The sequence below is a fragment of the Oncorhynchus mykiss genome, chromosome 13, assembly GCF_057628025.1.
Source record: "Oncorhynchus mykiss isolate SJ-2025 chromosome 13, ASM5762802v1, whole genome shotgun sequence".
In the NCBI taxonomy this organism is placed as follows: Eukaryota; Metazoa; Chordata; class Actinopteri; order Salmoniformes; family Salmonidae; genus Oncorhynchus; species Oncorhynchus mykiss.
The window spans coordinates 80671799-80685822 of record NC_143034.1 but is presented as its reverse complement, the minus strand read 5'-3'; the positions used below and the strand labels follow the sequence as shown (position 1 = coordinate 80685822).

General features: G+C 36.6%; 3 protein-coding genes across 3 annotated transcripts in view; all 3 read left to right on the top strand.

Annotated features, from left to right (window-relative positions):
• LOC110516333 (NLR family CARD domain-containing protein 3-like) overlaps positions 1 to 14024 on the top strand; it is a 369172-nt gene that overhangs the window by 225275 nt on the left and 129873 nt on the right. The window lies entirely within an intron of this gene.
• The window catches only part of LOC149979039 (NLR family CARD domain-containing protein 3-like), a 316914-nt gene that overhangs the window by 225262 nt on the left and 77628 nt on the right, over positions 1 to 14024 (top strand). The window contains exon 2 of the mRNA XM_090197865.1: positions 10948 to 11136. Coding sequence (XP_090053991.1) covers positions 10964 to 11136 — 173 coding nt within the window. The 5' untranslated portion in view covers positions 10948 to 10963. The remainder of the gene's footprint in view (positions 1 to 10947; positions 11137 to 14024) is intronic.
• Positions 2365 to 14024, top strand: part of LOC110512533 (NLR family CARD domain-containing protein 3-like) — a 223892-nt gene continuing 212232 nt past the window's right edge. The window contains exons 1-2 of the mRNA XM_090197869.1: positions 2365 to 2405; positions 6594 to 6661. The gene's annotated coding sequence lies outside the window, so the exon portion shown is untranslated. The remainder of the gene's footprint in view (positions 2406 to 6593; positions 6662 to 14024) is intronic.

The window sequence follows — 14024 nt, the reverse complement described above, 5'->3', positions numbered from 1 at the left end:
AAAGACAAACAGCATCTACACAAACAGCCACCTGAACTACTGTCCTACAAAGACAAACAGACACCTGAACTACTGTCCTACAAAGACAAACAGCATCTACACAAACAGCCACCTGAACTACTGTCCTACAAAGACAAACAGCCACCTGAACTACTGTCCTACAAAGACAAACAGCATCTACACAAACAGCCACCTGAACTACTGTCCTACAAAGACAAACAGCATCTACACAAACAGCCACCTGATCTACTGTCCTACAAAGACAAACAGCATCTACACAAACAGCCACCTGAACTACTGTCCTACAGAGACAAACAGCCACCTGAACTACTGTCCTACAAAGACAAACAGCATCTAGACAAACAGCCACCTGAACTACTGTCCTACAAAGACAAACAGCCACCTGAACTACTGTCCTACAAAGACAAACAGCATCTACACAAACAGCCACCTGAACTACTGTCCTACAGAGAAAAAACAGCCACCTGAACTACTGTCCTACAGAGACAAACAGCCACCTGAACTACTGTCCTACAGAGACAAACAGCCACCTGAACTACTGTCCTACAAAGACAAACAGCATCTACACAAACAGCCACCTGAACTACTGTCCTACAAAGACAAACAGCCACCTGAACTACTGTCCTACAGAGACAAACAGCATCTACACAAACAGCCACCTGAACTACTGTCCTACAAAGACAAACAGCATCTACACAAACAGCCACCTGAACTACTGTCCTACAAAGACAAACAGCCACCTGAACTACTGTCCTACAGAGACAAACAGCATCTACACAAACAGCCACCTGAACTACTGTCCTACAAAGACAAACAGCATCTACACAAACAGCCACCTGAACTACTGTCCTACAAAGACAAACAGCATCTACACAAACAGCCACCACAACTACTGTCCTACAAAGACAAACAGCATCTATACAAACAGTGAATCTGAGAAAAATGGCTTTAAAGTTTGTTTCCTAGTCCATGCATATCAGCCATGACCACTGATCTGACCTATGACCCCTAAGTACTGATACTACACTCTGCCTTGGTCTGACCTTAAACAGCTGTCTGGGTAATGAAACAGCAAAGAGCAGCATCTAGAAATCTAAATGTGTTGATCCAGATTTATTGTTGTTTTTCTGTTGGACGGAAACACTTTGAGTTCTAACTACATTCCAACTGTATTTAATGGTGTTATGTAGCTGTGTTGTCATGTTGTATTCTAGTAACCCTCAACTGTATTTAATGGTGTTATGTAGCTGTGTTGTCATGTTGTATTGTAGTAACCCTCAACTGTATTTAATGGTGTTATGTAGTTGTGTTGTCATGTTGTATTGTAGTAACCCTCAACTGTATTTAATGGTGTTATGTAGTTGTGTTGTCATGTTGTATTGTAGTAACCCTCAACTGTATTTAATGGTGTTATGTAGCTGTGTTGTCATGTTGTATTGTAGTAACCCTCAACTGTATTTAATGGTGTTGTGTAGTTGTGTTGTCATGTTGTATTGTAGTAACCCTCAACTGTATTTAATGGTGTTATGTAGTTGTGTTGTCATGTTGTATTGTAGGAACCCTCAACTGTATTTAATAGTGTTATGTAGTTGTGTTGTCATGTTGTATTGTAGTAACCCTCAACTGTATTTAATGGTGTTATGTAGTTGTGTTGTCATGTTGTATTCTAGTAACCCTCAACTGTATTTAATGGTGTTATGTAGTTGTGTTGTCATGTTGTATTGTAGTAACCCTCAACTGTATTTAATGGTGTTATGTAGTTGTGTTGTCATGTTGTATTGTAGTAACCCTCAACTGTAGTTAATGGTGTTATGTAGTTGTGTTGTCATGTTGTATTGTAGTAACCCTCAACTGTATTTAATAGTGTTATGTAGTTGTGTTGTCATGTTGTGAATGTTGTATTATAGTATGCCTAACCCTCAACATTTTCTGGTGATGGAGAGAGACACCAAACAAGACACAGAGACAGCAACAGAAGAATAGGATATGACGGAGAGAGACACCAGACAAGACACAGAGACACCAACAGAATAGGATATGATGGAGAGAGACACCAGACAAGACACAGAGACACCAACAGAATAGGATATGATGGAGAGAGACACCAGACAAGACACAGACACAGCAACAGAATAGGATGTGATGGAGAGAGACACCAGACAAGACACAGAGACAGCAACAGACGACTCAGAGAAAGTGATGGAGAGAGACAGAAGAATAGAGTTCCAGACAGTTGTAGAATGTATGCCAAGGCACATTGTAAGAGCTATAAAGAGAGAGGGAGAGAACAGGCAGAACCTGATATGTAAATGAGCAGAGCAAATGAAAGTAACTTTAGACGACCTGATGATCATCCAGACTGTGTTTCTATTGAGAGATAAAAGGTAAGACGACGATTGTTATGTGTATTAATATAGTTGATGATATTGTTGTGTGTATTCATATAGTTGATGATATTGTTGTGTGTATTCATATAGTTGATGATATTGTAATGTGTATTCATATAGTTGATGATATTGTTGTGTGTATTCATATAGTTGATGATAATGTTATGTGTCATATAGTTGATGATATTGTTGTGTGTATTCATATAGTTGATGATATTGTAATGTGTATTCATATAGTTGATTATATTTCTGGTGGACAGTGTTATAATAGTCCTACTCTCCTTAAAATGTTTTTGATATTAATTAGATGCGTGGGGTGAATTGGTTCTGTGCCCATCTGTGTGCCCCAGGGTGATCACTCCTACACTATCTAGAATCTAAAAGGGTTCTCTGGCTGTCCCCATAGGAGAACCCTTTGTAGAACCCTTTTGGGTTCCATGAAGAACCCTTTCCACAGAGAATTCTACCTGGAACCCAAAAGCGTTCTACTGTGGGGACAGCCAGAGGACCTGTTTGGAACTCTTTATTCTAAGAGTGTACTGTATCATAGGTCTATAGACCAGGGTGATATCCTACTGTATCATAGGTCTATAGACCAGGGTGATCTCCTACTGTATCATAGGTCTATAGACCAGGGTGATCTCCTACTGTATCATAGGTCTATAGACCAGGGTGATCTCCTACTGTATCATAGGTCTATAGACTTGTCTTCTCAAAACAGGCTTAAAACACAACAAGCAACAAACAAACATTTTCTCTTTCTAATCTGCTGTTAATGCTTTTCACTCAGGGAGGTATTTTGTGTGAAAGAGACAAATAAATATTGTGGAAAGACAACTTACACTTCCTCAAAACAGGTTGTGTGTATCCATTAGTGCCATTTAAAACTGTTGGCTATGGAGTAAACTAATGAATACATCGCAGGTTGTTGCCTACGACTCGACATGTTGATACCTGCCTGATGCTGAAACCTGAACGTAGCCTGAGGGGTAAACTATGATACTAGCTAGATATACTGGTTTTCTAAAGTTAGCCAGATTCAGTTAGCTTCACATTCCAGTTTAGGCCTGTTCTGGTTGTGAATTCAGGCTACAAGGTGAGAATCCTGCCAGGGATTATTATAACGTGTGTAGAGACATTAAATGTATGGTGTAATGTTAGTATAGTGAATGGAAGTATAACACTCCTAACAGTAGATACATTAAATGTCTGGTGTAATGTTAGTATAGTGAAGTATAACACTCCTAACAGTAGATACATTAAATGTCTGGTGTAATGTTAGTATAGTGAATGACAGTAAAACACTCCTAACAGTAGAGACATTAAATGTATGGTGTAATGTTAGTATAGTGAATGACAGTATAACACTCCTAACAGTAGATACATTAAATGTCTGGTGTAATGTTAGTATAGTGAATGACAGTATAACACTCCTAACAGTAGATACATTAAATGTCTGGTGTAATGTTAGTATAGTGAATGACAGTATAACACTCCTAACAGTAGATACATTAAATGTCTGGTGTAATGTTAGTATAGTGAATGACAGTAAAACACTCCTAACAGTAGAGACATTAAATGTATGGTGTAATGTTAGTATAGTGAATGACAGTATAACACTCCTAACAGTAGATACATTAAATGTCTGGTGTAATGTTAGTATAGTGAATGACAGTAAAACACTCCTAACAGTAGAGACATTAAATGTCTGGTGTAATGTTAGTATAGTGAATGACAGTATAACACTCCTAACAGTAGATACATTAAATGTATGGTGTAATGTTAGTATAGTGAATGACAGTATAACACTCCTAACAGTAGATACATTAAATGTCTGGTGTAATGTTAGTATAGTGAATGACAGTAAAACACTCCTAACAGTAGAGACATTAAATGTCTGGTGTAATGTTAGTATAGTGAATGACAGTATAACACTCCTAACAGTAGATACATTAAATGTCTGGTGTAATGTTAGTATAGTGAATGACAGTATAACACTCCTAACAGTAGATACATTAAATGTCTGGTGTAATGTTAGTATAGTGAATGACAGTATAACACTCCTAACAGTAGATACATTAAATGTCTGGTGTAATGTTAGTATAGTGAATGACAGTATAACACTCCTAACAGTAGATACATTAAATGTATGGTGTAATGTTAGTATAGTGAATGACAGTATAACACTCCTAACAGTAGATACATTAAATGTCTGGTGTAATGTTAGTATAGTGAATGGCAGTATAACACTCCTAACAGTAGATACATTAAATGTCTGGTGTAATGTTAGTATAGTGAAGTATAACACTCCTAACAGTAGAGACATTAAATGTCTGGTGTAATGTTAGTATAGTGAATGACAGTAAAACACTCCTAACAGTAGAGACATTAAATGTCTGGTGTAATGTTAGTATAGTGAATGACAGTATAACACTCCTAACAGTAGAGACATTAAATGTCTGGTGTAATGTTAGTATAGTGAATGACAGTAAAACACTCCTAACAGTAGATACATTAAATGTCTGGTGTAATGTTAGTATAGTGAATGACAGTAAAACACTCCTAACAGTAGATACATTAAATGTATAGTGTAATGTTAGTATAGTGAATGACAACATGGAGCTGACTGGACGTGGTCAAGTCAAATTCAATATATCAACATTCATATATTATAGTTCTACATTTAACATTTCAGATGATAATGTATTGTGTCATAGTTCCTCTATAGTTCCTCTATAGTGTAGTGATCCTCTACATTTCATATGATAATGTAATTGTATCATATTTCCTCTATAGTGTAGTGATCCTCTACATTTCATATGATAATGTAATTGTACCATAGTTCCTCTATAGTGTAGTGATCCTCTACAATTCATATGATAATGTAATTGTATCATAGTTCCTCTATAGTGTAGTGATACTCACTATATGAGCCACGTCACAATTCTAACCAAGTTACCTAATTGATGCCAATGGCGCGATGCGTAGGTTGTTCACCTTTAACACATGCAACCTGGGTTCACTTCCCTGCCCTGCTGTTTGCTACATTGGTGTCTGAGACATGCTTTTGTGTGAGCCAGGTAACAATTCCCACCATGTGGGTTAACCCTATTGGTGCAATACGTAGGGTGTTGACCTCCCTGCCAGCTGTTTTCAACTATATTAACAGCTCAGGCTGCCTGTAGGGTGTTGACCTCCCTGCCTGCTGTTTTCAACTATATTAACAGCACAGGCTGCCCGTAGGGTGTTGACCTCCCTGCCTGCTGTTTTCAACTATATTAACAGCACAGGCTGCCCGTAGGGTGTTGACCTCCCTGCCTGCTGTTTTCAACTATATTAACAGCACAGGCTGCCTGTAGGGTGTTGACCTCCCTGCCTGCTGTTTTCAACTATATTAACAGCACAGGCTGCCTGTAGGGTGTTGACCTCCCTGCCTGCTGTTTTCAACTATATTAACAGAACAGGCTGCCTGACATTCGTTGAACAAAGAGACACAATAATACGAGAGAAAGGATTTTAGGATAATGTCAGTAAGTGTTGATTTAGAGTTGTCTTCTGGGTTCAGCCTTCTAGTTGCCTTTATCAACAGGTTGAAATGTAATAAATGACATCACAATGACATGTCCTCAGAGTTGGAAAGATCCTACATCTGTACACATTATTTAACATGGTGACATGGTGCTGCTAGTGAAAGAAAACATTAAGAGACAGAATACAGGCGGTGGAGTTTGCACAAAGTTTACGTACAACAATATATTGAACTAGGTAGACTGAGCATAGAGCTAAAGGCTATAACCACGGGGAAGAAACTGTTCAGATTGGGGTCTATAACATCCAATCACTTAGGTTTACAGCAGCTGACAGTTGCAACTTCATTGCTAATAACTCAAACTTCCTTTTTCAGATAAAGACATAATCTCTGTACAGATGTAGGATCTGAATTTGATCACCCTGTTGCAGGAAAACTAAAACTTGCAGTGTATTTGATGTTTTAAAAAGCTTCTGAAGTTTGTCATTTCCACTTTCCACTTTAAAATGTTAATTATAATCCACATAATTTTCTGCTTCAGTAAACTGTCTCAAATTAAGATCCTACATCTGTAGATCTAATGTATATGTCTAAAACACCTCTCTTCCATGTATTCTCCTTTGACCATTTGACATCTTGTATTTACTGTTGTTTAGGCTGGTTGAATGAGTTGTCTATGAAAGCTACTTCATCTGTGAGAAAACAGGCGTCTGCACCAGTGACTGTAAGTTATGTGATTTCCTCATGTGAAATTAAAAATGTGTTTGTAGCCTACGCAGTTATAAAATGGCTGTTGAAACTGTGACACATATTTCTCAGGACATTAGAAGTCAGATAAATGTATTGAGACGTAGGAAAGATGGGCAAACTCTCGTTGGTCTTGGCTTTCTACACACTATTATAAGGTTAGTTGATGTTAGACATTCAATAGTCAGAGTAGGTTTGAGTTATGATCACTTATCATGCTGACAAACCTGATGGTCTCTGTGAACTGATCTGAACAGGTTTAGACTGGTAATCTATGATATGTAAGTTATATACAGTACATTCTCTGTCCTGCTACTGGTAGGACTATAACATTATGTGAACTGACCTGAACAGGTTTAGACTGGTCATCTATGATATGTAGGTTATATACAGTACATTCTCTGTCCTGCTACTGGTAGGACTATAACATTATGTGAACTGATCTGAACAGGTTTAGACTGGTCATCTATGATATGTAGGTTATATACAGTACATTCTCTGTCCTGCTACTGGAAGGACTATAACATTATGTGAACTGACCTGAACAGGTTTAGACTGGTCATCTATGATATGTAGGCTACAGCTGAGGTATAGACCTTGATCTGCATATCACTAACAAACCACTACTATACATTATAACCTAGTCTACTTTACACAATATAACATCTACATATCACTAACAAACCACTACTATACATTATAACCTAGTCTACTTTACATAATATAACATATCACTAACAACCCACTACTATACATTATAACCTAGTCTACTTTACATAATATAACCTCTACATATCACTAACAACCCACTACTATACATTATAACCTAGTCTACTTTACATAATATAACATATCACTAACAACCCACTACTATACATTATAACCTAGTCTACTTTACATAATATAACCTCTACATATCACTAACAAACCACTACTATACATTATAACCTAGTCTACTTTACATAATATAACATATCACTAACAACCCACTACTATACATTATAATCTAGTCTACTTTACATAATATAACATCTATATATCACTAACAGCCCACTACTATACATTATAACCTAGTCTACTTTACATAATATAACATATCACTAACAACCCACTACTATACATTATAACCTAGTCTACTTTACATAATATAACATCTACATATCACTAACAACCCACTACTATACATTATAACCTAGTCTACTTTACATAATATAACATCTACATATCACTAACAACCCACTATTATACATTATAACCTAGTCTACTTTACATAATATAACCTCTACATATCACTAACAACCCACTACTATACATTATAACCTAGTCTACTTTACATAATATAACATCTACATATCACTAACAACCCACTACTATACATTATAACCTAGACTACTTTACATAATATAACATATCACTAACAACCCACTACTATACATTATAACCTAGTCTACTTTACATAATATAACATATCACTAACAACCCACTACTATACATTATAACCTAGTCTACTTTACATAATATAACATATCACTAACAACCCACTACTATACATTATAACCTAGTCTACTTTACATAATATAACCTCTACATATCACTAACAACCCACTACTATACATTATAACCTAGTCTACTTTACATAATATAACATCTACATATCACTAACAACCCACTACTATACATTATAACCTAGTCTACTTTACATAATATAACATCTACATATCACTAACAACCCACTACTATACATTATAACCTAGTCTACTTTACATAATATAACATCTACATATCACTAACAACCCACTACTATACATTATAACCTAGTCTACTTTACATAATATAACATCTACATATCACTAACAACCCACTACTATACATTATAACCTAGTCTACTTTACATAATATAACATCTACATATCACTAACAACCCACTACTATACATTATAACCTAGTCTACTTTACATTATATAACATCTACATATCACTAACAACCCAATACTATACATTATAACCTAGTCTACTTTACATAATATAACCTCTACATATCACTAACAACCCACTACTATACATTATAACCTAGTCTACTTTACATAATATAACATATCACTAACAACCCACTACTATACATTATAACCTAGTCTACTTTACATAATATAACATATCACTAACAACCCACTACTATACATTATAACCTAGTCTACTTTACATAATATAACATATCACTAACAACCCACTACTATACATTATAACCTAGTCTACTTTACATAATATAACATCTATATATCACTAACAACCCACTATTATACATTATAACCTAGTCTACTTTACATAATATAACATATCACTAACAACCCACTACTATACATTATAACCTAGTCTACTTTACATAATATAACATATCACTAACAACCCACTACTATACATTATAACCTAGTCTACTTTACATAATATAACATATCACTAACAACCCACTACTATACATTATAACCTAGTCTACTTTACATACTATAACATCTATATATCACTAACAACCCACTACTATACATTATAACCTAGCCTACTTTACATAATATAACATCTACATATCACTAACAACCCACTACTATACATTATAACCTAGTCTACTTTACATAATATAACATCTACATATCACTAACAACCCACTACTATACATTATAACCTAGTCTACTTTACATAATATAACATATCACTAACAACCCACTACTATACATTATAACCTAGTCTACTTTACATAATATAACATATCACTAACAACCCACTACTATACATTATAACCTAGTCTACTTTACATAATATAATATCTACATATCACTACCAACCCACTACTATACATTATAACCCAGTCTACTTTACATAATATAACATCTACATATCACTAACAACCCACTACTATACATTATAACCTAGTCTACTTTACATAATATAACATCTACATATCACTAACAACCCACTATTATACATTATAACCTAGCCTACTTTACATAATATAACATATCACTACCAACCCACTACTATACATTATAACCTAGTCTACTTTACATAATATAACATCTACATATCACTAACAACCCCCTACTATACATTATAACCTAGTCTACTTTACATAATATAACATATCACTAACAACCCACTACTATACATTATAACCTAGTCTACTTTACATAATATAACATCTACATATCACTAACAACCCCCTACTATACATTATAACCTAGTCTACTTTACATAATATAACATATCACTAACAACCCACTATTATACATTATAACCTAGTCTACTTTACATAATATAACATCTACATATCACTAACAACCCACTACTATACATTATAACCTAGTCTACTTTACATAATATAACATCTACATATCACTAACAACCCACTACTATACATTATAACCTAGTCTACTTTACATAATATAACATCTACATATCACTAACAACCCACTACTATACATTATAACCTAGTCTACTTTACATAATATAACATCTACATATCACTAACAACCCACTACTATACATTATAACCTAGTCTACTTTACATAATATAACATATCACTAACAACCCACTACTATACATTATAACCTAGTCTACTTTACATAATATAACATCTATATATCACTAACAACCCACTACTATACATTATAACCTAGTCTACTTTACATAATATAAAATATATAATATGAAATCTCTTACTTGTTGCAAATAAACTTTCTGAATGGATCAATGATTTCCCCCTCAGATCAATCATGTCCGTTTTATCCCTCCTGTCTATATTCTCACATACTTTTAGAAAACCACAGATTGAAAGACAATAAATAGCCTACTTTTAATTAAATAATTAAAAATAAGTGTGAGACATGGCCTTGTGTTGCTGTACTGAACTAGAACTATACTGTCTATAACTACCTTAACAAACAGTGACTTATTATTATTATTATTATTGTTATTATTGTTGCTGTACTGTCTAGAACTACCTTAACAAACAGTGACTTATTATTATTATTATTGTTATTATTGTTGCTGTATTGTCTAGAACTCCCTTAACAAACAATGACTTATTGTTATTATTACTGACAGTTACCATGGAGATGAAATGTCACAACTACATGTTGATGTGATGCATTAAATCACCTGACTGTTTCTATGTCTGTTAGTAAATGTTTTATAAGAGATAGTTAATAAATGAGAACAATTGATATTCAATAAATACTGTTAAATAACAACCAACATTTTGTATTTCTGTTTAGGGGACAATTCTCTAAAATGAGTCTCTATGAGGAGAGAGAGGAGGGGGGCCCTGCGTCTAAAATGAGTCTCTCTGGGGAGAGAGAGGAGGGGGACCCTGCCTCAAAAATGAGTCTCTCTGAGGAGAGAGAGGAGGGGGGCCCTGCCTCTAAAATGAGACACTCTGGGGAACATGACATCAAACCTAAGAGGTGAGATTACAATTGTGTTTAAAAACTATTGAGTGTTTATGTCCTTAATGCTATTTCCACAGTTTTTCACGTTTGTTTTTTAATCAGAAATTGTTGTTCTTGGCTACCTTCAATTACTGTCCTCAGAATTTTATTAGTATATTTTAGATGTGCATGAAAATTAGTTTCTTAGCAAAACGCTATAGATCCATTGTTTAGCTGAAATGGAATGTTGGTATCCTGTATATTTGACTGTGATATGTGGTTGTCTCACCTTGATATCTTAAGATGAATGCACTGGATAAGAGCATCTGCTAAATCAGGGTTCTCAATCCGGGGTCTGTGGAGGTACTGCAGGGGTTCTCAATCCGGGGTCTGTGGAGGTACTGCAGGGGTTCTCAATCCGGGGTCTGTGGAGGTACTGCAGGGGTTCTCAATCCGGGGTCTGTGGAGGTACTGCAGGGGTTCTCAATCCGGGGTCTGTGGAGGTACTGCAGGGGTTCTCAATCCGGGGTCTGTGGAGGTACTGCAGGGGTTCTCAATCCGGGGTCTGTGGAGGTACTCCAGGGGTTCCACGGCACCCTGACTGTACTCGTTGCAATGTTAGACATTTGATAGGATTTTCACGACGCGACCACTTTGCCTACTTTTAATTATTTACTAATATAATGGAATGCATATTTTTTTAACCAATTCTGATCGTTGTTACAAGCAGAATTTTTACAATATTACTGTTATATCAACACACTCTTTGCACCCTTTAACAACTCTAAATAGCTTTGGCTTAGTAGGCATCTAGTCCCTTGCCAATAATGTTTCCTACAACGTTGCAACAATGTTCATTTTCATCGAACACATATTACGCCCATAGACGCCTTCAATTGCCCAATTTATAGCCACGCCCAATTTTCATCAAACACATATTATGCCTTCAATTTCCCAATTTAGGATAATTTTTTAACTATGTTTTATTAAACTTTATTTAACGAGGCAAGTCAGTTAAGAACAAATTCTTATTTTCAATGACGGCCTACCAGCCTAGGAACAGTGGGTTATCTGCCTTGTTCAGGGGCAGAACGACAGATTTGTACCTTGTCAGCTCGGGGATTTGAACTTGCAATCTTTCAGTTAGTGGCCCAACACTCTAACCACTAGGCTACCCTCCACCCCAGGGTATCCTAGTTGCATACAATGTTAATCAACCTTCCAGTTAGTGGCCCAACACTCTAACCACTAGGCTACCCTCCACCCCAGGGTATCCTAGTTGCATACAATGTTAATCAACCTTCCAGTTAGTGGCCCAACACTCTAACCACTAGGCTACCCTCCACCCCAGGGTATCCTAGTTGCATACAATGTTAATCAACCTTCCAGTTAGTGACCCAACACTCTAACCACTAGGCTACCCTCCACCCCAGGGTAGCCTAGTTGCATACAATGTTAATCAACCTTCCAGTTAGTGACCCAACACTCTAACCACTAGGCTACCCTCCACCCCAGGGTATCCTAGTTGCATACAATGTTAATCAACCTTCCAGTTAGTGGCCCAACACTCTAACCACTAGGCTACCCTCCACCCCAGGGTAGCCTAGTTGCATACAATGTTAATCAACCTTCCAGTTAGTGGCCCAACACTCTAACCACTAGGCTACCCTCCACCCCAGGGTAGCCTAGTTGCATACAATGTTAATCAACCTTCCAGTTAGTGGCCCAACACTCTAACCACTAGGCTACCCTCCACCCCAGGGTATCCTAGCTGCATACAATGTTAATCAACCTTCCAGTTAGTGGCCCAACACTCTAACCACTAGGCTACCCTCCGCCCCAGGGTAGCCTAGTTGCATACAATGTTCATTTTCATCAGACACATATTATGCCCTAGTTTAGGATTGTTTTTAACAACGTGATGTTGTTATCCTCCAAAGGGAGAACTTGAAATAACATGATATAGATAATTAAATAATCAGAAGAAAAATGTGTTTATTATAATCTCTTAGAAAAGAAGGTTCCTTCTAGAACCTAGAAGGCTTCTATCACTTCCTTAATATATGAAAGCAATAAAAATCATATATTTTAGGGTTCAGTGAAGAAGAGCCTCTCGAGTTCCGATCAACGAAAGGTGAATGTTTTGAGGATGTGAACCCAGCAGCCCTCCAGTGGTCAGATCAATTCCGCTTGATTTTTCCAGCGCCTGCCCAGGGATTCAAATCAGCCACCTTTCAACCACAAGTCCAATTCCTGCCACAGCTCCAACTCCTTAGACTTTGGGCGAAAACCTGAGTTAATCTTCAGGAATAAGCACGAGTTAATCTGCCAAAATTAAGACAAAATTGTATCACTTGTTAGTCATAAATCATTGCCAAAAGCACAAGACATACTGTTGCATGTAGGTATATTATTTATGGATTTGTCACGGCAGATTTCCTCCTCTTCCTCTGAAGAGGTGAAACAAGGATCGGACCAATATGCGGCGTGGTAAGTGTCCATGGTATTTAATAAGAAAACTTCAACATGAACACAAATACAAAACAAAGGGAACTGGCAACGAAACAGTCTCGTGTGGCACAAACACTGACACAGGAAAGAACATGGCTGCCTAAAAATGGTTCCCAATCAGAGACAACGATAAACACCTGCCTCTAATTGAGAACCAATCTAGGCAACCATAGACTTACATAAACACCAAGACTAGAAAAACACCCTATAAACATACAAAACCCCTAGACCAGGAAAAACACATACTTCACCCATGTCACACCCTGACCTAACCAAAATAATAAAGAAAACAAAGATAACTAAGGCCAGGGCGTGACAGTACCACCCCCCCCCCAAAGGTGCGGACTCCCGGCCGCACACCTAAATCCATAGGGGAGGGTCTGGGTGGGCGTCTGTCTGTCCACGGTGGCGGC